The sequence below is a fragment of the Pinus tabuliformis genome, chromosome J (genome assembly GCF_031772625.1).
Source record: "Pinus tabuliformis cultivar Carrire ecotype Pingquan chromosome J, CPIR1, whole genome shotgun sequence".
NCBI lineage: Eukaryota > Viridiplantae > Streptophyta > Pinopsida > Pinales > Pinaceae > Pinus > Pinus tabuliformis.
The window spans coordinates 348638353-348665627 of NC_142295.1; the positions used below are offsets into that span (position 1 = coordinate 348638353).

Sequence of the window (27275 nt, forward strand, 5' to 3'; positions counted from 1 at the left end):
AAGGAAGAGCCAATTGAGTGCTCTCTCAGACATGCGAAGGGATGCATAGGAAAAATATAAATATGCACAACAAAAGAGAGACATGGGTTGGTACTTTTCTGGTGGGAGATGCTCATTTATCACTGGTCATGTGAGAGAGTTGTCTCTGTCTCTCCTTCTCTCTCTCCGACTTCTTGTGTGTGAGCTTTCTCTCATTCTACTAGGGGACAAAGGTCATTCAATACCACTTGTGGACTGCATAGACCTATGGAGTAGTGATAGTAGTAGTTAGATTAATTGGGGAACTGATTGTTGAACCTTGTGATCAATTTGAATTGCTATGAAATTGGGTGATATTCCCTGTGAATTGTTCGAGGCCACTAGACTGTGTGTCTAAGTCTGAGTGGTTAGTGGGAGTCTCTGTGGATGATTGAATCACTGTGGTGCTTGTTGTATATCTGATAAACCACTTCAACAAAGCAATCTGAGTCTCTATGGTGCTTGCTGGAGAGATGATAAACCACGTGGACAAGGGAATGCATACCCTTGTAGTGATTGCTTTAAAAGATAATTGAAAAACCACCCGAACAATGGATTCAACTTCTTGGACTACGTAATACCCTATCTGGACCTTAGATGAAACCTTATAAATGATGTCAAAGGAGTGAGTGGGTCACTATGGTGCTTATTGCTAGAGGGAAATTGATAAATAACTTGGATAATGGACTCCATCTCCTACGTTTTTACCAAGCATTGGTGTGAAATATCCTTGAGCAAACATCCCCTCAAACTTTGGATCTGTCTCAAGGGTGGTCAACTAAAAGAGAGTTGCAGTGTAATTGGCCTATGGTTGGGTGGAGAGTGGAAGTCCCTCCTTTAGTTGCCACAAATTCTAACACACTAAAATAAGTATGAATTGTATGCGTATTTGGATTATGGGCTATGGCAGTCCTTGTTATGTTTTTGATTGTTGAATGGTCTTGTATATTCATGATTGAATGCCTAAAATTCACTATTATACTCATTGACCGTTGTCTTATATGCTTATCATTATAGTGAATGGTTGCACTATGAAGTTGTTTCAATACTCATGCTTTGCATGCTATCTTGTATACTTATTGTGAATTGAATGAATATCTACTTTATACTGATGACTACATAGTTCCTAAATGAGGTGATAATATGTGGATTTATGCATACTCTTTTAATTGCTTTGATTGAGGATTGCAACAATTTTTGATGTTAAGAGATTTCATATTGTGTAAAAGACATGCTATAGGTCTCTTTGAGTGGTGTACATCCTTGTATGTTTTATGGATTCATCTTTCATTCCATAATTTTGACCAATTTGTAATCGACAACAAAGTTGGATTACTTTGTGTGCCTTTTTTTTTAACAACGTTGTGATATGTGTGAATTGGCCTTTGGGGGCCATGCCCTTTCTCTCATCTGAGAGCTAGTATATTTTGGGCCATGCCAATACCCTTTTCTTATTCAGGTTTTGTCTTAGTGATCTAGAGATCAATGTTTAGGCCTTGGGCCATAAATCCAAGAATTGTTGTTCAGGTGTCACCTTTATGCCTTAAGAAATTTCCCTGTTCTTCCTTTTCGCTTATGTGTTGGTAGAATCTAGAAAATTTAGAGGTCCAGGGCTGGTAGGGAGTAGCCTTCTTTGCAATGGCATGGATCCCTTTTTGAGTTATGTTTTTATCCAAGGGTCTAGGGGTTAATGCGACTCATGCTTTTGTCCATGCCTATACTGCACCTGGATTGGATTGATCCCTAGTCAAATTGTATTTGAGATTCAAAAGTATAGGGTGGAAAAGGGCGCACACCTCTTAGAGGCTCAGATGTGTTTGGGTCTAGATTAATCCTTTTTAGTATTCACCTAGGCTAGCATTGCATATATAATGTTAATGTCCGTGCTTATTATTTTATATGAGTATTGAATCTGGGGGTCTAGGGATCCGAGGGTGGCCAAAAGCGCACACCTTTCAACAACCCATATATGGCTAGAACTAGATTTTTTTTCTCGGTGCTGGAAGGCTGCCCCACCAACGAAACCATGTCACAACAAAACCTTTCACTAGGCTATCTGAGAGTCTAGGAATCTGTGGGTGGAAAGTGACAACACAAATGTGCAAGCCCATATTTAGCTAGGGTCAGATACATTCGTAATGACATGGGAGTATATGGCGGATCCCATGTTGTGTTGGGTGGCAGTGCCACAAGGGCCAGGTAGGGGCCATGTGGCATCATAATGATGATGTGGCTTGAGGATACATGGCCTGGGATAACATGGCTTAGGGGTGGAGCCTACAGGGCTTATGGTTCTTCGAGCCACTTGGCTTTTCAAAGGAATTAAGTGGAAAGCGGCCTAGAGATCAAAAATTGAGATTGATTGAGGAGGCCCCTTCATGGTTGAAGTTTAACTAATAGGGGGTGGTTGGGATTAGCGCCAAACCACTAATCTCTAATTGATGGTTGAGATTAATTAAGGGCCTCCCCTTCCCCAAATTTGAAACGACCGTTGGGGGTCTGCGTTACCAACTATTTTGGTCGAGCGTTGGCTAAAACATAACATATGTTCGTGGAAATGAAACGAGTGGGACCAAGGCGAAACCTTGGTCATGGAACTTTGCCATTGGGCCATCAGGCCTCAAAGAAAGTTCTGAGAACCATCTTATGGAAAGACTTGCTGTTGATGGGCCGATTTCAAACCTTGACCATCAGCCCAAAGTGTTCACGTGTGAGGAGAAAACCCTTGATGCTGAGACGTTGAGATGATGTGGGCCAACGGGCTCAACCTCAGACACACAGTGCAATGAGGGGAAGCACAGTCTCATGGCATGGTAACTTGAGACCCATCTACAGATGGTGTGGCGGTGCCATGTGAGTAGGGCGAAAGCCATTTGGGTGCCACATGACATCCTTGTGATGACATGACCTATATTAATATGCTAAAACTTCTAACGAGAATAACTTTTGATCTAGAATGTGGATTGAGGTAAAATTTATATTGTCAGAAAGCTCTTGATGAGTTGATCTCAATGGCGGTGTCAGAATTAAATTCCGTAGACTTGCAAAAATGAAGTTTTTGTTAACCCCATCTCCATAACAAACCTTGGGGGATCAAGTCAAATAGGAAATACCTTTGTCAACTCGAGGATCCTTAAGAGAGTGGAAGGGAGGAGTTTTACACCTTGTGCTCATCAACTTCTGCCTCTTACCCACTAGAATGATTAATTCCATACTTACTCTGCTAATTTCATATTTTAAGAAACTCGAGAGCTCAAAAATTCTCAACCCTAAACTTGCTATTGAAAGTTGGGCCGAACTAAGGATCATGATAAATTTTGGAGGAGGTTCTACTATACCAACAACTTATTGAGCCACGTGCTTGGATTAATGTATTTTTTGTTTTGTAAGCTTGGTAGGACTACATCTTCATAATGTCCAACTTCTCACCCCATCGGGAGGGATAGCACAAGATTTGAACCCAAGACTTCCGATTCAGTGAGACTTTATTTCCATGACCATTGCCAATTGAGCTATCCCAAGTAGACTAATGTATTTTTTGAAATGCATGTCATTTACAAGTTTTTTTCCCCTCGATATATACAAATAGTATGAATATGTCCTTTGAGTCAAATCTTTGAATAGAAATAAATCTCTTCTCGAATAAACTATAAGTTTCATATACCAATTTAATGTCCAACTTATTGTAACCTTAAAATTAAATTATTATATTTATTATAACATGTCTAAATAATTAAATTTTTAATAAATACCACTCTTAGGTTTTTTAATTTTCGCAATGAGTTTAGTTAAAGAAGCTTTAAAAACACCCGTATATTCTATCCCATCACAAACGAAGCTGGTTCCGTTACACCCTAAGAAGGGCCGACGTTGAGGAAGAGCTACCACGAGATGTGGAACCACTGAAAAGTTCACAATAGCAACTGAAATTTAAGCTTACGTGTATCAAATCAACCAACAAGAGAGATAGATATCAGATCATCTTATATCGCAAATAATTTTTTATTATTTTGGTATCTTTTGTAACTAGCAGGGAGGAGGTAAAGTCGTGTTTACTGTTCATTGGGCCGTCCATTTTTGTAGACGTATTCAACTTTCGCCCCACATCTCCATTGCCAAAAGCTCAGGTCTCGAAGGGGCGCAGGAAATTTATCAGAGGATACGGACTCAGCATGCTTTTAACCCAATAATTATTGCGGTAAGAGTTCCCGCAGCTCCAATAGAAAATAATACTGTAAATTCGATTTAAAGACAAACCTCTGAATGCCCATTTAGGTCCATGAATTCATATCAAAATCCACTTTTAATTGACTATTTTCAACTGTACCAAAAATTAATAATCCTTTTTTTTAATGTCCGTTGAATTCTAGGGCGCTCTTGATTCTTTCGACCAGGATCCCGCAAACCCGTTGTTTTGCCGCAGATTTGAGGTGTCTGAATTGCAATAGAGCTAATATTTCTGCCAAAGGATTCGCTTCAGTTGATGTAATTTCCCCAGAATGCTTCTTCATCTTATTCTTTTAATGCTTTTCTGAGACGACTATCATCTTAGAGGCATGATTTGACAATGAGTTGCATTTTTTATCCTCCTCACAATTCAATTGATTTTCTATATCGTCATAACCGTTGATCCAGTTTGGTTGGCAAGGTTTTCATTTAGCGTGGAAGGCCTCCTGTGATAGTAATTTGCCATCTCCTACGATGAATGCCCTTGATTCCTTTCAAATAAGCGAACTAAACAGAATCTGTATTTGATATAATGCTACCTCGCTTCACGAACCAGAGTTATTAAACCCTAGTACATACTCATCGATTCCACGCTTGTGACTGACCTAGTTAAATCGAGTGCCCCATCAATGTCTTTATTAGCAGATGAGCTGACCGCCCTGGGGGCTAGGAACCTTGTCCATCACCATGCCTGGCCTGCTTGAATTGGCCTTGGTGGCCAGCCTCAATGATGGGGCAAAGCATATCACACTCTTGAGGGGAATTGATCTACCTGCAGATCTAAAATACTGATTCAGAGAATCACATAACAAAGAAAAGATGATAACAGAACAGCTCTGGAAACAATATCATCATTTATTATGAGGGAGAGATGAGCATTTTATAAACAATGCAAACATTCTCCTCATTTTTAATTTTGTAATTACAAAAGATATTGCATAAAAATCAAATACATTATTAGATAAAGCAAATACATTGAGATGTTTCTTTTTTTCCTAGTTTTTTTAAGATGTTTTCGTCTTTTCTACTCTTAGATGTTTCCAAGGAGAGGAGTGCGTTTTTTCTTGGTTGCCCAATCAGTTAGAAGTTTCTGATTGTGTGCCTGTCTTGGTTGCCCAATTCCTCCCTGTTTAGAGCAGGAAGCGTCCATGCTTCCTCCACCAAATGAGGGAAAGTGCGTTGCAATGTTTCAACAGTCATCCATTTTGCCTGTGCTGGTGTGTGTCCCTTCCGACCAACCAGATATGATAAGTAAGGCTGCTTGCGTGTATTCCTTTTCCTGGAGTCAAGAATTGTATCATTGAGCAGAGGAGGCTGAAAATCTGGAATATTATCTACCAGGCGACGAACTATAACAGATTCCTCAACGAGAGGTGGTTCAAAGAGCTCGAGAACATTAAGCACATCATGGATGCCAAGTTGGGAAGGCAAGTCCAAGCGATATGCATTGTCGCCAATGCGTTCCAGAACAGTATATGGGCCATATCGCAGAGGGTGCAACTTATGGTGGTGGCCCTTGAAGCATTGCTTGTCCAATAAGAGCCAGACACGATCTCTAGGTTGAAAAGACAAAGGTGTTCGCTGCTTGTCATGCCTTTGTTTGGCGCAATCTTGGGCTGCTTGCAAAGCAACATTTACTTGAGTTTGGCGTTGAGATATGGAGTGTATGAAATGCTGAGCTGATTTTTGTTCCTGTTGTTGATGTGCAGACCCAGAAGGGGTGATAGTCAGTGGCATCTTAGAGGGCGCACTTGGCTGAAACCCAAAACAAACCTCAAAAGGTGAGAAACTAGTTGAGTGTGTGGCCCTATTGTAACTATGCTGAATGATGTGCAAATATGTATCCCACTGTTTGTTTCTGGAAAAATAACTGTGAAGGGAGTGAACCAAAGTACGATTGACAACTTCGGTTTGTCCATCTGTTTGTGGGTGAAAGGCAGTGGAGAAACGAAGTTGGCAACCCAACAAAGACCAAAGAGTACACCAAAATGTACTAAGAAAACGAGAGTCACTATTAGAAATAATGCTACTTGGCAAACCAAAGTGTGGCCAAACATGTTGGAAGAAGAGATCCGCAATCTGAACAACAAAGGTAGTCTTATGACAAGGAAGAAAGATAGCCATCTTGGAGAAACGACAGACCACTACCCAAATAGCATCATGTTTGTGGAAAGTAGTAGGAAGACCACTTAAAAATTCCATGGAAATGGATTCCCAAGGATGAGAGGGAATTGGTAATGGTTGATACAAACCATGCTTACGGTTTGAGGGCTTGCTTTGTGAACAAAGAGAACATGCTCGAATGAATTTTTCCACTTGCTTGGGTAAGGCAGGCCAATAGAAGTGGCGTTGAAGATTGAGAATGGTCTTGGTTGTGCCAAAATGCCCTCTGCATGAAGAGGCATGTGCTTCATAGATGAGAAGGAGATGATCATCAGATTGTGGCACACAGAGTTGGTTAAGTTTATACAACCAACCATCACGAATGGTATAATCAAGAAAGGGAGTTTGGTTGATGATTGTAGGTTGTTGCAGAGCTTCCCATATCTCCCCAAAGACCGGATCTGTTGCATACATATCTTTCCAGGCATCATATGCAGCACAACGCACCTCTAGAATGTGTAGGACCTGAGTAGGTGGTTGACTTAACAAATCAACCATTTTATTTGTTGTCCCCTTCTTAAATTTAATCACTAGATGGAATTGTTGAATGTAAGCAACCCACTTTAGATGGTGTTGCTCTTGAATCTTGTGTTGTGAGTTGATGAAGATCAATGGATGATGATTTGTATGGAGGATGGTCTCTTTGCCAAGAATGTAATGGCGCCATTGCTTCAAAGCTTGCACTAAACTGTAGAATTCCTTGTCATATGTGTTGTACATGAGCTTAGCATCCGCAAGCGCCTTAGAATGGTATGCCATAGGGTGGCCTCCCTGTTTAAGAACAACCCCAATGGCGAATTGAGAGGCATCAGTTTCCATCTCAAATGGTTGATTCATATCTTGCAATTTTGCAAACGAAGAATAGGGGCCAAGCATAATGCATTCTTGAGTTGAGCAAACTGTTGCTCAGATTCGACATCCCAAACAAACTTTGCATGATTTGACAACTGGTGCAAAGGGCGAGCCAACTGTGAGAAATGAGAGACAAATTTTCTGTAGAAATTAATACCTCCCATGAAGCTCTTGAGATCATGTGCATTGGAAGGTGTTGGCCATTGTGCCAAAGCCTGTACCCGAGAGGGATTTGGGCGAACCCCTGTGCTGTCAATAATAAATCCCAAATATTGAACTGATGTTTGTCCAAAATAGGATTTCTTCTCTTTGACTTGAAGTTGATGTGTTCACAATAACTCAAGTATGTTGTGAACGTGCTGAAGATGGTCTTCCCAAGATTTATTGAATACCAAAATATCATCAAGGTAAATGACCACAAACTTACCCAAGTGTGCCTTGAAAACATCATTAATGAATCTCATAAAGGTCGTTGGTGCATTGGTTAGTCCAAATGGCATGACCAACCATTCAAATAGCCCAAACTTTGTTTTGAAAGCAATTTTCCATGTGTCGGATGCATGCATGCGAACTTGATGGTAGCCTGCAGTGAAATCCATCTTTGTGAAGAAACAAGCCCCATGTAAGTGGTCCAACAAATCCTCAATGCAGGGTAGGGGGTAGTGGTTTTTAACAGTGGCTTTATTAATGGCCCGGTAGTCTGTCACGAGGCACCATTCAAAAGTATCCTTTTTGGGAATAATAAAAGCTAGAGATGCACATGGCGAGGATGAAGGTTGAATATGATCAGATGTCAACAATTGTTCAATTTGGCATTCTATCTCAGTGGCCTCTCGAGGAGCGAGGCGATAAGATGGGGTATTGGGTAAGGAAGCACCAGGAATAAGATGATTTTGTGTTCAACAGAGTGTGCTGGAGGCAACCTTGTGGGTTGGGTGAAGACATCTGCAAATTCTTGGAGTAGAGGAGCCATTGCAGGAGGGACCAGATTGGTGAGGTTGTCTGGCTTGACAGGGCGAACCAAGCACAAAGAAACACATTGGTTTAAATTGACTCTCGTAATGGGAGCTTTGCCAGTAGAAGGTTGGGTTGATGTGCTAGCTGAGGATGTGAGCACATAGGTGTGCCCATCGTGCTGCAAGTGGTATTGGTGATCTTTAGCATGATAAACAACATGTTGGGCTTGTTGGTATGGAATGCCCAGTAACAAATCGACACAATCGAGAGGAGAAACATCACATACCATAGTATCGTGGAAAGGGCCAATAGCAAAGGTTACAACACATCATTGGGAGATGGTAAGATGAGGACCGTCATTTTGGACCCAACCAAGCTGATAAGGGTGTGGGTGTGGAGTGGTGGGAAGGCAAAGGTGTTGAACCAAGTCCTATGCCACAAGATTCTTTTGACTCCCATTGTCGAGAATAAGAGTGGCCAACTCATGTTTGATTTGACAATTATGGGTAAACAAAGGTGCAACAGAGGTGTTTGTTGCATTAGCAGTCATGAGGATGAGAGAGGGGTCCACTTTGGTAGGGTTGTCAAGAGAAACAACTGCAAGTGGGGTAGTGGCATTTGGTTGCTCGACCTCTGTAATAAGAGTCTTGTTAGGGCATAGATTTTTCAGTACTTTACAATCTACAAAAGCATGTGAGTTGGTCTTATGAAATGTACACCAGGGGGTATTGTGAGGTGTGGGGGATGAGGCAAAGGATATATTAGAAGAACTAGAGGGAGATGGACCATTTCTGGCTTGAGGAGATCGAGGACCCACTTTGCGTTCCACAGTCAGGGCCCAAATAAACGCCTTGTCTAATGAAGTACCATCAAACAAATCAACTTCTCGGCCAAAATGCATTAGCAAACCAGAATTAAATTTGATAATTAGTACCTCTTATGGATCGAAGATACGGAGTTGAATCCGCAACTTGCAGAAGACATCAATGTAAGCTTGCACTGATTGATTTGGTAGTTGTCGAAGCTGTAACCATTTGGCAAGGAGATTTTGGATATATCTTGGGGGATAGAAGCGTTCTCTTAAGGCCTGGAAAAAGTTATCCCAAGATGTGATAGGTGTCGATCTGGTCTCTGTTGGTTCTCCAAGTTTGACAACCAAGGACATATATTGTAGACTGGCGATTTGAAGTTTCATTTCCTCTTCCATCGTTGGACATGTTCTGAAATAGTTGGAGAGACTGCGGAGCCAAGAATCGATAGCCTCACCATTCATTTGGCCTGAGAATTTGGGCAGCTGAAAGCGTGTATCGAGCTGCAATTGCCCTGGGGGCGCCATTGTTGCTGCAATGTAATTAGCTCTTGAAGAGCCATGGCTAAGTCATGGACTGGTGAGTCTGCAGTTGAGGGCTCTTGACGGGGAGGCATGATTTTCATCCACCGAATGGATTGAAATCTATGAGCCTAAAAAAAAAAAAATTCTTCGAAGAGGTGGATGGCTTCCAAGATCTTATGCTCTGATACCAATTGATCTACCTGCAGATCTAAAAAACTGATTCAGAGAATCACATAACAAAGAAAAGAGGATAACATAACAGCTCTGGAAACAATATCATCATTTATTATGAGGGAGAGATGAGCATTTTATAAGCAATGCAAACGTTCTCGTTATTTTTAATTTTGTAATTACAAAAGATATTGCATAAAAATCAAATACATTATTAGATAAAGCAAATACATTGAGATGTTTCCTTTTTTCCTAGTTTTTTAGATGTTTCGTCTTTTCTACACTTAGATGTTTCCAAGGAAAGGAGTGCGCTTTTTCTTGGTTGCCCAATCACTTAGAAGTTTTTGATTTGTGTGCCTGTCTTTGTTGCCCAGGAATTGAACCTTGGTGAGGAGGAATATCACTGGCCCCGCTTGACCAGCCAGTCAAGCTTTTAATGGTGTAGTGGACACTGTCTATTCTTTTGAAGAATCAGTATTCATTTTAATGGCAGAAAAATGATTTAATCAAGGCAAAGACATTAGCTCATTAGATATCTGTGAGTGTCATCATTTACGCGTAGAACAGGCATGGGTTGATCTCAAGGTCATTCTCGATAGGGATACATCTTCATTGGTCTAATGCCCTCAGACTCTATAACCAGATTATCTCCTGGGGTGCTTGATCTTCCAATTGACCAAAGTATTCCAAAAGATGACATGATCAATCTAATGGATCTGGATCTGGAGGAGTCCAATACAGTCTGCCCCCTGAAAGTCATTACTTCTCGAAATAGAGAGCTAAACATCTCTGATCAGGTTAGCAGCAGAAAGGTGGCAAGAAACCCTCCCAAAATCTTCATATAGATAGTAAAATCTTCCCAGAATTTCGTAATAAATGGGGCATCTGAAACTAAAATGCTCCTCAGCCTCGTCCCCAGAGTAGAACATAGTCAACAGATCCTATTTATTCATTGGTGATAAGGCCCAACCCAAAACTGATGAACGCAAATCCTCAACTGACTGAGAGGGATTCTAAAACCATGTGACCAGTACTACTGAAAAGTAGTCTGAGTGAATTATAAGATTGTCTACTATCTGCATGAAATGCTCAGTATAGAAGCCTGAAGGTCATCTTGGGGCCAAGTAGTCGAGGGGAAGAACCCAAGTGACCCTGTTGTGCACTGCACATTTTCTGCGAAAATGTTGAATCATTTACTCTGAAAAATACTAGTCGGTGCTTTTTCCATTTCTATACATATTTGCGAAAGTCCCTTACAATTCTCTTAACTCCAGTACATTTGAGTCTTTTGCATTGATTGCGATAATAATGTGTTCAAGATGGAGTGGGGTCTCGTGGTACCTAAGGCTCCTATTGTCCAGACAATGGCCACGGTTCAATGTTTCAAACAAATCTTAAATCTACATGCATGCCATGGGAAGAGTATGAAGGGACAGTTCCTCAGATGCCTTCCGTTCTTAGCACCTCAAATTTTTTTGGATTCTAGTTATACACATAAAAATCCTGTTACAGAAAAAGATGCACATAAACTCTCATAGACCAATGGTCACATCAACCTTAGACTTTTGTTAGGGAAGAAATGATGCAAATACTAGTATAGATTCATTGTAACTCTGGATCTATTAAGCAACAAAAGGGATAAATAACTTCTCGGGCTTAAAAAGTCTAGGGTCAAGATGGATCTATGCTAGTTTATATATATTTGTAACATTAAACATTGGATATGAAATATTTGCCATGTTATTTTTTCAGTGTCCAAGTCTGTTACAATGATTTCTCTGCCACCCAGGCTTTAATGCACCTCACTTTCTCTTGGTGCAACTAGAGATCTAAAATGTTAGTTCTATCATTGTTTAATACTTTAATTAAGTCTTTATTCCCTTTATGCTTTGCATGAGAAATTAACGCTTGTTTATGTTTTGCCAATTTACTATTTTTATAGTGAAATCAAGTACCACATAAAACAGGCATGAAAGAGGAGGACAGACTTTTGCTGACTAGCTTAGGTGTTGTATCTGCTAACCCAGATGACATTGAGCACCAGCTACTTGCCAAGGTATCTTTTCTTGTGAAATTAGCTTAATAAGTTTACAAGATGATCATATGTCTTGTCACTGTACTTAGTCTTCTAGAGTGTATCACTGAGGCATTTTATTTTTTTGTTAAATGTAGCTCACTTTCCTGTATTGCTTCCCACTTATCATTGTACTGGTTCTTGGTGTGATAGGCTGAGAACAGAGCTTACGAAAACATCAGTCAACCTGCACAGGTAAGTGATGGTGGAAAAACTCCTGAAAGAGAAGGAAATCAGGAAAATTTGCTTACGGAGGTGCAAATTCATGCTCAATTAAGGGCACTGGAGGCTGAAATAGCTGCAGTTTCAGCAGGCCTTGAAATAGTTCAAAGCATTGCAGACAAAGATTCAGAGAGTTCAGAAGGTGAAAAGGATGAAAATGATCAAGACTTGAGTGAACATAAGCCTTTTGTAGTGGATGGAGGAGTGCTTCAACGAGCATTAGCTACTGAAAGGCTTAGAAGCCTTAAGCAGAAAAGAGGACAGCTTAAGAAACACCTGAAAGCTTTTGAGGGAGATGGCAAGACACGGGAACTTGAGGAACATAAAGTGCTTCTGAATTCAGCGAAGAAAAAAGAAGAAGCAGTGATTAAGGGAACTGGGCGTCTGTTGGATAAGCCAACAAGAGGGAAAAAGAAGATTGTTTCATTGCAGGAGGATGATGAGTTTGATGCAGTGTTGGATGCAGCAACTTCAGGGCTCATTGAAACTGTAATTTGCATTGCCCTTTAGTCCTGTATTAGAATCAGATGTCTTAAATGCAATATGAATTCTATTGAACTTTCTTTTAAAAGAGTAAAATTCAGGGGCGGTAAGCAAAGTTCTATGTTTTCTGTGTTGTATCGTGCATCTTGAAGATAGTTTTGTACTGCAGATAACATAATTTTGAATCTTTGAATGACACCACCTGGCAATTATTTGCTTTGGCAGGAACGTGATAAGCTTATCCGTAAAGGAGTGTTGACACCTTTTGACCAAGTCAAAGGTTTTGAACGCCGTGTTCAAAGGTCTCGCCCAACAGAGGATGATGGGGACAAATTTTCTTTAAATTCTGTCTCAAAAGCTTCCAGATCGTTGTCTGCACTCTCAATAGCTCGACATTCGACAAAGTTGCTTGATGCAGCAGATTTACCTAAACTGAATCCTCCCACACATGAATTCCGAAGGCTTAGAAGACCTGTCAATATTCAAGAATCCATTGAGGTTGAGAAACCTCCAAAGGATCAAACAAATCATTTAGGAAAGCGAAGAAGACGACCTGTACCTGATCAATACTGGAGGAAAGCTACCTCAAGTGATGATGAGCCATGGAATGATTCTGATCACCATGAAAGCTATGGTAAGCAGATCATAAATCTTTTGTTTATTTCAGAGCATGTAGGACATCATCTAGAGGATACTATGGTATGTTGAAACTTGATACTTATATCAAACTAGAGTTCTTAATCACATTCTTATAATGTTGTAGGTGTGCTTATGTGGCAGACATAGATCCATGCCTTCTGTCATGTTCACATATTGTTAACTTTAGATAACAATGATATGTTTTATGCTTTAACACAATTTACTTCAATGTTCCTTTAGTAGCCCAATGACAATTTCCAATTATATCCAGTAGCAATCACATTAACTTAATCACATTGACAGTAAATGCAAATAGAACATAAAAACATATGCAGAAAACAAGCCAAGACAAGAGGACACCAGATTTCGCGGATGCCAGGGAGAAACCCCAATGTGGGGAAAACCGTTTGATCAAATCTTCTTATTAATATTCAATAGTTCAGCAGAGAGAGAGAGAGAGAGTACATAGATCAAATTCACTTGCCCAATACATAGTCAAAACAGTTCTGTCAAAATCAGCAGTCAACAACAGTCAACTGCAGCCCTAACCAGAAAGTCAACATTGGTCAAATCAGCACCAAAACGTCCTCCAAGCAGCTCGGTCAACAGCAGTCCAATTCAGCCTTCAAGGAGAGTCAAAGTCAGCCCAAAACAATTCGGTCAAACCCAGTCAAAGGAGAGAGAAATACTGCTGTAATTTTCTGCGGTCAAATCTGAAGTCAATGCTGAAGTCAACCTGCCCAAAACACCTCGGTTTCTGTGCCCAACAACTCGGCCTAGGAAAATCGAATTTCTACCCTGAAAACCAAAGTCAAACTTGGTCAAATGATCTGTGGTCAATGCTGGTCTAATTCTCTGAAATTTTGGCCTGTCCTTGTCCTGAAATTTTCGGCCTCCTACCACATGTGCAAAGAAGAGAGAGAGTCTGCCCAAGCTGTAAGAACCAATCAAGAGAAGAGAGAGAGATGAAATGATGTGACGAGTCATGTCCAAATGAAGAGAGAGGTCACTCTTATTTATACAATTCGTTGAGGGTGCGGAGACACATCCATTGGGTTTCTTGAGCCTACATTTGACTAACGCTGACCTTGATAATTTGTGCATGAGAGAGAATAAATTCAAAATTCCACCTTTGCATGTCAAAATAAGATGATCTTTATATCAAAATTGGACCTCTCGAAAAGAGGAATCCAATGCAATAATTATCTCCATCATATGAGCTGTCCTAAGGTGGAATTTGGCCCTAGTTTCCAATTTTAACACTCCCTCTCAATTAGGGAGAATTCCACCTACCAATCCATCATGCCATCTTGTCATCATGCTATACTCTGCACTGCTCTACTGAACCATGAAGTAATAATGAAGAAGTGATCGAGAGCCAGTCACAAGATCATACCACTCTCCATTGACAAAAGTTAGTCCTTGATCCCAGATCAAGTTGTTGAACACCATGCATCCTAGTCATAGGGAGTACAACAGTACACGATGCGTCCATCGGTAGTGCTATGGTCCCTAATTATCTTTTTCCAACTCATTGGCCAGATGAGAGGTACTTCCCATGAGTCCCAGACTCCATGGGTAGGATGTGTGTTGGGGCATCGGAAGGAGAAGGCGAAACACTCATCCTGCTCATATGCCATAGGAGAAGGTGAACCACTCATCTTATGCATATGTCAATCAAAGGGGAAGGTGAACCACTCACCCTATATACATGTGTCCACAATCGTAGGGGAAGGCGAACCACTCACCCTACACACATGTCAACCATCATGGGATATCACAGGGGAAGGTGAACCACTTACCTTGTATCCAGTGCACCACTAGTGGAAGGTGAACCACTGACCCTATGGTTGCTCATAGCTCCAAGAAGTACCCCAAACCCCAGGAGCGCTCCTAGAGCTTAGTGTCCAACTCATACGAGACCCTCATAGGAGGGTTGTTCCACAACTCCAAGTCTCTCGCAAAAGGTTAAGAATTTGACCTTTCCCAAAGGCTTCGTGAGAATGTTTGTGACTTGCTCATCCGTCTTGATGTGTTGGAGCCTTATTGCTCCCCGTTGTACCATATCTCGAATAAAGTGGTACCTGGTATCAATGTGCTTGAAGCGGTTGTGGAACACAAGATTCTCTGATAGGTGAATCCCATTTTGGTAAAATGCAAGAGCTTGGGCAGACTCTCAAGAGATTCTTAGCAACAATCCAATGAATGTGATGAGGCTTAACCAGAAATTGACTTAACGTGTTCACAACGAAGCATATGTCAGGACGAGAGTTTACCAAGAACATCAAGGCCCCCACAAGTTGATGATACTCGGAAGGGTTCGCTAATCTGGGCCCAACAACACTTCCACATAGCTTCTTGAAGTTGAGTTCCATTGGAGTAGACACAGACTTGCAATCCACCATCCCACATCTCTTAAGCAACTTCACAATGTATTTTTCTTGTGAAAGGAAAACCTCTCTTGGATTTTACTAGACCTCCAGCCCTAGGAAGTAGTGCATCAATCCTAGGTCCTTCATTTCAAACTCAGAAGCCAACTCCCTCTTGCATTGATGAATGAGAGGGTCATCACCTTTCAGAAAGAGATCATCTACATAAAGGACCAGAATGAGAGGCCTATCCTTTTCAATCTTGAAGTATAGGTTCGAGTCAGGGTCACTCCTTGTAAATCCCAATTTCATAAGATAGCTATCAGTCCTTTCATACCAAGCCCTAGGGGCTTGCTTCAACCCATAGAGGGTTTTCTTCAACCTGCATACATGTGTCTTATGATCTTGAACTTCGAACCCCTCTGGTTCTACTTAGACTTCTTCTTTAAGCAAGCCATGCAAGAAAACAATTTTGACATCCATTTGGTGTAGGCTTCATCCTTGCGAGGCAACAAAGGCTATGATCGAACAAATGGTGGTATATCAGGCAACTGGTGCGAATATCTCATCATAGTCTACTCTTTCCTTTTGAGAGAAGCCTCAAGCAACAAATCTGGCCTTGAACTTTTCAGCACTTCTATCAGCTCCATGTTTGATCGACTCATACTCCTCGTTCATCGCATCCTTCCAAACTTGGTGTTTCACGGCTTCTTCGAATGTACAAGGCTTAGATTGTATAATGGTACTCACGGCAGCTAAGTACCCTTAGTACTTGTTCGACTTCTTGCTTTAACGAAATGTCCCCCTCGGTGCAATATGTTTCTCAGCATCTTCAAGAGTATCTTTGAGCCACAAAGGTCTTTTTCTTGAAGTAGAGGGCTCACTAGGAGGTGGATCAATGGGATCCATCAGACCTTCCACATCAGGCATCGGGTCATCAGACGGAGGTTCATCCTGCTTTCTTGCATCATCATCATTATTGTCCTTCCTAGGGATAGGAAGATCTCAAACTTTTCTAAGGGTAGAATTTTCATCGAAAGTGACATCATGACTTATTTCTACAATTCCACTCAGTGATGCGGGGGAGCGCCCCCCCCCTTCGAACCCGCTCCCGAAGCGCGCTCCGGGCGGGAGCGGCTCGGGAGCGGGAGCGCGCTCCCGTAAAAAAATTTGCGCTCCCTGGTCTGTGAGGGAGCGCTTCAGGGAGCGATCGCTCCCGCGCTCCCGGAGCGCTTTTTAATGCCCGGGAGCGATCGGGGAGCGATCGCTCCCTGATCGCTCCCGGGCATTAAAAAACGCTCCGGGAGCGAATTTTAGTGAACCGGGAGCGGTTCGGCGGAAAAAAATTCCGCGGACCCGAAAAAAAACAAAAAATTTAACTAATTTTTTTGGGTTTATAAGCCCAATGGGCCAAAACAAAATCATTTCAATGAGATTGAGCTTGAGTTTGAGAGCAAAGGAGCAAGGAGCAAGAGCTGAGGAGCAAGGAGCCAGAGCTGAGGAGCGAGGAGCAAGTGCCAAGGAGCGAGGAGCAAGCTTGCAGAGGTAAGTAACTTAATCATTTAGTTAGTTTAGTTGGTTAGGTAGTTAGTTTGTTTAGTTTAATTTACCTGTTTGAGTTTAAAGATCATTAATTTAAATTAAATTAATAAATTAAATGAATTAATCCCAATAAACTAAATTAATTTGCAGATTCAAGACTCAAACCCTACAAACATCAAACACGATGGACCTGGGGATTTTTATTGGCATTTTCCTTTTCCTGGTCCCTTTTCTGGTTATTATGGTGGTGGAGAGTAGGAAACGGAGGGGGCCTGAAACTGAAGAGGTGGATGAAGAAGCCGGAGGAAGTCAAATAGGTGAAAACCCCAGTGAGGAGGATGTGGAGGGTGAACATGAGGGTCAAAAAACTAAACAAGACCAAACTCCATTGTGGAAATATGTTCAGAGGCCTGAAACAGGGAGAGGGGGTGGAACCACTAAATTTCATTGCCCCCATTGCAACACTGATTTCACAGGCTCATACACCCGTTTGAGAAGACACCTTTGCGGGAAAAGGGCATGGGATGGAGAGAAACAAATAGGAATCAGAACTTGCGACGCGGTGTCAACAGCAGATAGAGCCAAATACATAAAGGAAGAGGAGGACGCCCAATACAAAGCAAAAAGATCAAGGGGTTTCTTTGAAAGCTCACAAAGAACTCCTTCAGCATCCTCCCAAGGCAGTGGATATGGACATGGAGGCTCAGGGTCATCATCTTTACGCCGTAGAACCATATCAGATTTCCTTGATGAGGGGTGTAGGAATGATGTGGATTCAAAAATTTACAGGTTCCTCTATGCAAATGGGATACCATTCAATGTTCTACGCTCACCTTATTGGCACGAAATGGTTTCTGCCATAAATGATGCCCCTAAAGGATACAAGAGCCCTGGGTATGACAAGGCAAGAACAGTTGGCCTTGATCATGAAAAAGCAAAAATATCACATTCTTTGAATAAAATGACAAGTTCTTGGACTGACAATGGGGTGTCCATTGTATCTGATGGATGGACAAATGTAAAAGGCAAGCCATTGATAAGTGTTCTTGCTGTGTCCCGAAGTGGTCCCATTTTTCTAGCTGCACATGATTACTCAGACAAGTTCAAGACCGCTATCAACATTGCAGAAGCATTGCTTGAAACAATTGAGCGTATTGGCCCATACAATGTCATCCAAGTCATCACTGATAATGCTCCTAATTGTAAGGCAGCGGGAGCAATTATTGAGGATAGATACCCGAACATATTTTGGTCTGGATGTTTGGTTCACACATTGAACCTTCTGTTGCATGATATTGTCAAAAACAAAAATGAACAATACCAATGGATTGGTGATTTGTACAAGAGAGGAAAAAAAATGATAAAATTTATTACAAATCATAGCAATACCCATGGCCTTTTCCGCAGTCACTCGAGATTGGAGTTGCTGAAGATTGCGAGGACTAGATTTGGTAGCTATTACCTCACCTTCAGGCGCCTTTTGAAGGTAAGAGAGGGTTTAGCTAGCATGGTATCAAGTCCAAATTGGCAGGTGTTAAAGGAAAGGGCTACAAATGTAGCTGACATTGCAGGTTTTGAAACGGTGGAGGAGGCCGCTCTTGATGGGCAGTTTTGGACAACTGTGAGACAGGTATTGGATTTCACCAAGCCAATTTATAACATGATTCGGTTTGCAGATACAGACAAACCAGTGATTGGCGAGGTGTATGAGCAAATGGATACCATGTTGGGGGAAATAAAAGACATTGTTAATAACAGAGATCCCGACTTGTACAATCTGATTCACGATTGTGTGTGTGAACGGTGGAAAAGGCTTAACCTTCCACTACATTGCTTGGCGTATATCCTTACGCCAAAATACTACTCAGATTCTTGGTTGGGCAAACCTGCAGCAGGGGGTGGTGTTAGGACCAAACCCCATTTAGATCGAGAGGTAACTAAAGGATATCTGGATGCATTAGAAAAGTTGGTGCCTGACAGGGAGGAATGTGCAGCTGTGCGCCTTGAAATAGGCAGATACTTCACTGGCAGTGGTTTGTATGGTAACTTCCATGCAATGGACGACAAAGATAAATTTGATTCTCTCACATGGTGGGAAACATATGGCGGCGACGGACTTTTGCGAAAATTGGCATTGAAAGTTCTTGCACAGGTTGTAAATTCTTCTTCTGCAGAGAGGTGTTGGAGCACCTATAGTTATATACATAATGTGAAAAGAAACAGGCTCAACGAAAACCGAGCAGAAAGCTTGGTTTATGTGCACTACAATTTGAGGTTGTTGAGCCATTACTGTGATCGGGCTAATGAAGATCCCACATATAAAATTTGGGACAATCACCCTGAGGACGACAATTTGGAGGATGGCATTGTACATATGGAAGAACTAGAAGATGAGCTTGTACGGGATGAAGCTGAAGCAGCTGCAGCAGCCATGCCACCTCCACCTCCACCATCCAGTAGCAGTTCTCGGGGCCCGAGTCTTGTTCCATTGCTGTCGCCACCTCCATCGACACCCTCGCGTGGAGGCTCTAGTTCTGGTCGTCGGTCTGGGCGGGAGACTCCTAGAAGACCGCCAAGACCTACTTATACTCCTGGAGACTCTCGTGGCAAGGGCCACTTGTAGATTTACAGTTTACTTGTCTTTTTTAGTTTCTATTAGACTTGTCACTTTAGTTTTCATAACTGTTCAGTGTTGAGTTTTGAGTCCTTGACTCTTGACTCTTGACTCTTTCATATCATTATGACATTATGATATTTTTTGTAAACATTATATCACTGTGACAATGAAAATTTGAAGTTTGAAGTTGGGCCTTGGCAATTATAACTCATTGGTAATGATTGTGAATTATGAATATGATGCTTTGTGAAAGACTAAAGTTGTTTCATTTCATCTCATTATTCATGTTTCATTTTATAAATTTTTAACATTTCATATCATGTTAACAGTTAGAAGTTAGGACTTAGAAATATCTTCGATATTACTTCTTGTAATGGTTAAACTTGGCTTACAAGTACAACTTGTTACTTTGGTGATCAATGATGATAAATGTTATTGAATTGAATGTTATTTTAATTTATTATTTTACTAAGGTTGATGACGATTATAATTTCTAGATGATTGATGTGATATGGTTCAATGATCAATTTATGTTTTTTTATGTTTTTTATGTCTATTTCATCATTCTACATGTTTTTGTTGACATATATGTATCAAAAATTAAAAAATATAAAAAATATATATATTTTTAAAAAATCGCTCCGGGATTCGCTCCCAAACCGGGAGCTTCTGAAAATGGTCGCTCCCGCTCCCGCTTCCGTTCCCGCTCCCCGCTCCCGCTCCCCGCTCCCGCTCCCGCTCCCAAGTAACACTGATTCCACTTCTTTCACCAGACACATAGATTCTATATGCCTTCGAATTTTCATTGTAGCCCACAAACGTTTCTTTCTTCCTAGATGCATCTAGTTTGTTTCTTTTTTCTTTCAGCACATGAAAATATACGAGACAACCAAAAATTCTAAAATGAGAAGCATCAGGTTTCTTACCGGTGAATGCTTCTTTGGGTGTGTTGAAATCCAATGCTTGATGTGGGCATCTGTTTTGAACATACATAGCGGTGTTGGCAGCTTCTCCCCATAAGAACTTTGATAGACCTTAGTCATGAAGCATGGCACATGTGGCTTCTATGATAGTCCTATTCTTCTTTTCGACAACTCCATTTTGCTCAGGAGTATATGTAGTAGTGGTCTCCCTCTTGATCCCATCTTCTCTACAATAGTCAATGAATTCATTTGGCTCATATTCAGTCCCATTATCGGTCCTCAATATTTTGATCTTCTTCCTTGTTTGATTCTCGACCAAGGCTTTGGAAAAGCAGAACCATTTGAACACTTCGTCCTTCTTCTTTAAGAAATAGATCCATGTTTTGCGAGAGAAGTCATCCACAAAAATTGCATATTACAGATACCCACCCAAAGATGTCACAGACAACATACCTGATAGATCAGAATGAACCAATTGAAGAATATCGGTAGTTTGACTTTGACTTGAGGGGAATGGTCCCCTTGTATGTTTTCCAAGACAAGTTGAATTTGGGCATGCTTGTGACCATCTTCCTTATATCAGGTAAGGCTTTGTAATGAAGGTGAACAAATCTTCAGTGCCATAATTCGGATTGAAGAGAAGCATCGCAAGTCATGGCTCCCAACAGACTTTCTCCAACCTGATAGAGACCTTCAACCCTGAATCCAAGAGTGAATGCATCTCTTGGGTTCCTTTGCCAAACATGAACTTTCCCATCAATGAATGTCACCTTGAAACCTTTATCTTCTATTGCAGAAATAGAGACCAGGTTCTTTTTCAGATCAGGTACATACAACACTTCTTGTAAATGAAGGGTTTGACCTTGATTTAAGTAAAGAGTAACAGTCCCAATTCCTTTCACGGGATAATGCCACTTATCCCTAAGTATAATCTCCATATTTGTCTTCTTTTCAATCAAGTTTGAGAGAGCCTCTTTGTACCCAGTGAAGTCCCTTGAGGCACCACTATCAATCAACCAATGATCTAATGTATTCAGAGGAGAGGCAGTGGTGAGGGCAAAAATAAGATAAAATTCTTTTTGCTTTATAATATTAACTTCTTCATACCTGGAGTCTTTCGACTTCTTGGGAGGACGACCATTTCCATTTCGAGCAGCGGGAGCATTCCTCTTTCCTTTGTTGTTGAACCTATTGTTCCTTTGATTGCCATTGCCCTTGTAGTTGTTTTTATTGTTTTCATCATCTCTTGGAGTATCTTTCTTGTGAGGACACTCTCTAGTGATGTGGCCAAACCTGTTGCAATTGAAGCATCTTCCTTTTCTTCCTTCTGTGAATCCCGACTTGAACCCTTGACCTTGTCTTCTTGGGCCAACATTGTTATTCCTCTTAGAATGAGCGTAGAAGGTGGTAGGATTGTTTCCATTTGAGGGTTTGTCTCTTTCCATCATCCTTATTTCTTCTTGAGTGCATCTAGTCAATAATTCATCAAATCCTGGAATCCTGTCATTGTTGAGGATGATAGTGTTAAAGACACCCCATTCTCTTGTAAGGCCTCCAAGTGCAATAAGAGTGAGTTTCCTGTCACTAATGACTTCTCCAATAGATAGGAGATCATTCTTGATTTCAGTAATCCTCATGAAGTAGGATTGAATGGATTCTTCTCTATCCATCTTGATGTCTTTCAACTTGTTCTTGAGAAAGAGAATTTGATTTGCATTATTTACTTTGAACATCCCAACCAGCTTGTCATACATCTTCTTAGATGTTTCCAAATCAGAAATATAGGCAACCAAAGGTTTGTGAATAGAATCAACAATAATTTTCTTAGCTTTAACTTCACCTTTCTTTTACTTTGTTTGTGTAGCTGCGGATGCATTTGAAGGAGGCTCCACTACTCTTCCTTTGACATAGTCCATGGCATCATTTTCTTCCAATGTCAAATCTAGAGACATCTTCCATGCATGATAGTTGGATTTGTTCTTAAGCTTGTTCGCGGATTTGAAGTAAGATGTAGTCATCATTGGGACTATTTCCAAGTTCTTGTCCAACAACTTCCCTTAGTGATTTCTTTTCCTCACTCTTGCTTGGGCTTTGTCTTCACCTGAGCTCCGATACCATGTTAATTTTAGATAACAATGGTATGTTCTATGCTTTAACACAATTTACTTCTAATGTTCCTTTAGTAGTCCAATGACAATTTCCAATTATATCTAGTAGCAATCACATTAACTTAATCACATTGACAGTAAATACAGATGGAACATAAAAACATATGCAGAAAACAAGCCAAGACAAGAGGACACCAGATTTGGCGGATGCCAGGGAAACACCTCAATGTGGGGAAAACCCTCTGATCATATCTTCTTATTATTATTCAATAGTTCAACAAAGAGAAAGTGTGCATAGATCAAATTCCCTTGCCCAATACATAGTCAAAACAACCCTGTCAAAATCAGCAGTCAACAACAGTAAACTACAGCCCTAACCAGAAAGTCAACGCTGGTCAAATCAGCACCAAAGCGTCCTCCAAGCAGCTCAGTCAACAGCAGCGCAATTCAGCGTTCAAGGAGAGTCAAAGTCAGCCCAAAACAATTCGGTCAAACCCAATCAAAGGAGAGAGAAACTTCTGTAATTATCTGCGGTCAGATCTGAAGTCAACACTGAAATCAACCTTCCCAAAACACCTTGGTTTTTGTGCCCAGCAACTTGGCCTAGGAAAAACAAATTTCTGCCCTGAAAACCGAAGTCAAACTTGGTCAAATGACCCCTGGCCAATGCCAGTCTGATTCTCTGAAATTTCGGCCTGCCCTTGTCTTGAAATTTTCGGCCTCCTGCCACACGTGCAAAGAAGAGAGAGAGGCTGCCCAACCTGTACGAACCAATCAAGAGAAGTGAGAGATATGAAATTATGTGATGAGTGATGTCTAAATGAGGAGAGAGGTCACTCCTATTTATACAATTCGTTGAGGGCGAGGAGACACATCCATTGGGCTTCTTGAGTCTACATTTGACCAATGTTGTAGTTATCGTTATCGGGATATTATCGGCGAGGGGAAAAAATCAGGAAAAATCGGTAAAAATCATAAAATACAAAAATATTCATTTTTTTATCAATTTTTTTAATATCTAAAGCATCTACAACATAAAATAAATACATTGACACATAAATATGATAAAAGAACTAATATATAAGATGTGTAATATCATTTCTAGTGCTAAATCACACATAACAGTGAATCATGTCCTGAATAGTAAGTCCTGACTCCCGAGTCCCAACTCAGCCTCAAAATATCAACAAAAAATATAATAATGTATCTCATATCATGAATCATAATGTCATATACAATGAAATGAACCAAATAACTAAAGTCTAATACTACTGATTTCCTCTGCCCCTCTTGCGAGAAAATGCAATAGCTTTCCCTTTGCCTCTAGATGTAGATGCCGGTGGAGTTGGCAGTGGACTCTGCTGTGCTCTAGAAGCTGAAGAACTAGGAGCTACAGGAGGTAGACCACGTCCTCTACTGGTGACAGGGGTAGCCTAGGTAGGTTGTGTCACCTCCTCCTCTCCATAAAAAAATTGGAGAAAAAAAAATATTTTATTTTATTTTCCCAAAAGATTTTTTTCCCTCAAAAATCACGATTTTTTCAAGTTATCGTGATTTTTTTTCGCGATTTTTTGAGAAAAAAGTTAGTGTAAAAATCGGGCGATAATATCGCCAAACTCAAAAAATCGTGATTTGCTGATAATATCGCGATTTTCGCAACACTGCATTTGACTGAGACCGACCTTGATAATTTGTGCATTAGAGAGAATAAATTCAAAATTCCACTTCTGCTTCTCAGAATGAGATGATCTTTATATCAAAATTGGACCTCTTGAAAAGAGGAATCCAATGCAATAATCATCTCCATCATATGAGCTGTCATAAGGTGGAATTTGGCCCTAGTTGTCAATTTTAACACATATTCATCCATGCCTTCTGTCATGTCCACATATTCAAATCTATAGTACTGGATCCGGCTACCAGGCCCTTGGATCTGTCCAGATCCAGATACTGATACAACTTGGATATAGCTTAGATCCAGGTGGAATATACATTCATCTTGGAAATGGGTTGGATCCATATGGGTTATATTCGGGATAAATCCTTTTAATTGAATCCCCCACAGTATCCAGTGGAATAAAATAAGGAAACAAACCAAGAACGATAACTTAACCAACAAATACTATCTTTACATTGATATATTTTAATTAAGTTTTAATATATATATATATATATATATATATGTTATGTAGATATTTTCAGCTGTATATATTTATAAATACATATTATAAATAGATTATTTATATTGTATGATAAATATGTAAGTATCTTTACGATCAGTATCAATATAAAAATAAATGTATTTTAATTGCACATGGTGTGTGTTGTGTGTGTGTGCACGCACACATGTGTGTGAATGTCTTGATATTCTTTTTTCCAAGGAACAAACTGTAACTTTGTATTCAAGAAGAAAGTTACATTCTGAAGGTGCTCAGAGCACTGATATCAAATAAAAGCTAATAAACAGTCCAGCAGAAATTTTTTTCTGCCTATATTATCTCCTGTACTGCCCTCAATATAGTCTAGAATATGCCTGGATGGCACTTGGTCTACAGAAAAAAGTAGTCTGTGCTTAAAAGCATTACAAAAAGCATATATCTGAATTACGTCGTTAAAAAAAATATGGGTCATCTCATCACAGCCTCCAATTCAGACAAACAGTCCATAAAAAGCAAGGAAAAAGATTCAGCTTCAAAGGGAGAAGGGGAGCATGTATCTATCCACCCTTTGCTCCTCCAGAAGTTCTTCAATCTGACCACTGACAGCATGCTTAGACAATTCATCAGCCTGTGTTATGTTCCCTATAAACATGTTGGAAACTGATTTCACTAAACTGTGAAACAGCAGAGTTGATCCGATTCAATAGGGGGCCCAGGTATATGTTTTGCAACCTTTAGGATATAAGTACCCTTGACCACTCAATCCCCAGCTTCAAATCATCAAACACTTGCAATCTCTGCACTTTTTTTTTCCAGGGCCAATCTCAGCAAAGATTTCGGAGCACAAAACTCTGCCCTTATTACTGCCTCTCCCTAGCCCCAACTTAAAAGTATAGGTAATGCCATTATTGAGAAACAGAACACCCCTGGCACCACAAGGTCTAGGTTGCCTTGGCTGACATCGTCAAAGAACCCCCAAGCGTCTAGGGTTGCCTTGGCTGACATCGTCAAAGAACCCCCAAGCTTTTGACCTCTATCTCTTAGAAAGTTAGACCCCCATTTATCTGGGTGATTTTTGCCTACCTGATTTTGATATGGTCAGATATTTCTATTTTGTGAAATATTTCCAAGGGACGGAAAGAAAGATCTTGGAAAAGTGCAACATTCCTAGTGAGCCACAAACCCCGAGGAACCACCGAAGATAAAGCTTTGTGATTAACAACTGCAAGCTCATCCATTTTTATCACCCTCCATTAGGGACTGAGCTTCTTATGACCCTGTACCCCCTGTTAAAAACTAGGCTTCTTTCCAAGCTTCCGTGAGAAGGGGAAATCCATAAGAATGTGTTTTATACTCTCCTTGTCACGTTTCGCAGTACGCAGAACCCTGGCCCTGGCCAAGTTCTCTATTGAAGTATATCCCAACTAGAACTTTATTATACAAAGCCAACTAAAAAAATAATATAGATTTCAGAGGTATTGCCTTATACGGTTATACCCAAGCTTGCTGTATAAGTTTAAACAGCAGATATATTTTGAGACCATACCAAATCATCGTCATCTCCCCTCGACCTCATAGAACAAATTGACACTATATTTACCAGGTAATCCTGTTCCACTGCCTCCTTTCAAACTAACTCCATGCCCCTTGCCTTTTTCCAGCCTTGCTGCCAAAAGTCCTATCTAATTCTTCTGAAAGCCTGTGCTCTCCATTGCTTTCTATCCACAAATCAATACCAATTTTAATCTTCATTCGGTTTCCAATTTTCTCTATGCCAAACAGTTGCCAATGAGTGGGGAAGCCAGAACCAGTGCTTTCCACATAATGGATGCATCTGCAATAGCTTTAGTTCCAAGCCTTAACCGATCCTCAATTGATAGAGGATCTATATACTTGATTTTTATCACTTTCTGCCACAAATCAGAGTGTTTGATCAGCCTTCAAAGGCTCTTAGTTGTCAATACTTTCCGAAAATGGTTAATTTTCAGCCCCTATTCCCCCTTCCCCGCCACCCCTCCACCCTCCCCCGCCACCCCTCCACCCTCCCCCGAGCTTTATGCTTGGCAAGCCTTTGCCAGTTGACCAGAGGAATAGCCCGCTTGTCTTTCTTGCCCTTCCACATAAAGTTGAAACACTAATAACTCTATATAAATATTCATAAAATTAACTATCTGTAGATATCAATTACTTATTTACATATCTAGCTAGCCAAAGGCATTCATCCATCCATTAAGAAGCATCCACTATATAGCACCTTTAGGAGATTTCTCTAGCTAGCCATCCATAGCACAGAAAAAATACAAGTCTCCAAAATTTCAGAAATTCTTAGGGATTTCTTCCCCGATCCAACCATTAGTACAAATGAGGAAGTGCATCTCTATTTATAAAGAGATGCTCAACTTCCTTTACATTAAAACA

General features: G+C 40.6%; 2 protein-coding genes across 4 annotated transcripts in view; one reads left to right on the top strand and one right to left on the bottom strand.

Annotated features, from left to right (window-relative positions):
• The first annotated feature begins 4022 nt into the window (after positions 1-4022).
• CHR8 (chromatin remodeling 8) overlaps positions 4023-27275 on the top strand; it is a 34428-nt gene continuing 11175 nt past the window's right edge. For 2 of the 3 annotated variants that reach the window (XM_089377705.1, XM_089377707.1), the window contains exons 1-4: positions 4023-4216; positions 11664-11777; positions 11949-12506; positions 12726-13134. In XM_089377705.1, the coding sequence (XP_089233831.1) occupies positions 11691-11777; positions 11949-12506; positions 12726-13134 (1054 nt within the window). In that variant the 5' untranslated portion in view covers positions 4023-4216; positions 11664-11690. Of the gene's footprint in view, positions 4217-4388; positions 4504-11663; positions 11778-11948; positions 12507-12725; positions 13135-27275 lie in introns of all 3 variants that reach the window. The other variant, XM_089377706.1, reaches the window with a different exon arrangement.
• On the bottom strand, positions 5326-5982 carry LOC149227194 (uncharacterized). Its single transcript, XM_089380424.1, has one exon. It carries the CDS (start codon positions 5980-5982, stop codon positions 5326-5328), a length of 657 nt encoding a protein of 218 aa, XP_089236550.1.

Excerpts from the sequence above, each read along its gene's own strand:
- LOC149227194 (XM_089380424.1), bottom strand. The coding sequence starts at position 5,982 with ATGCCACTGACTATCACCCCTTCTGGGTCTGCACATCAACAACAGGAA.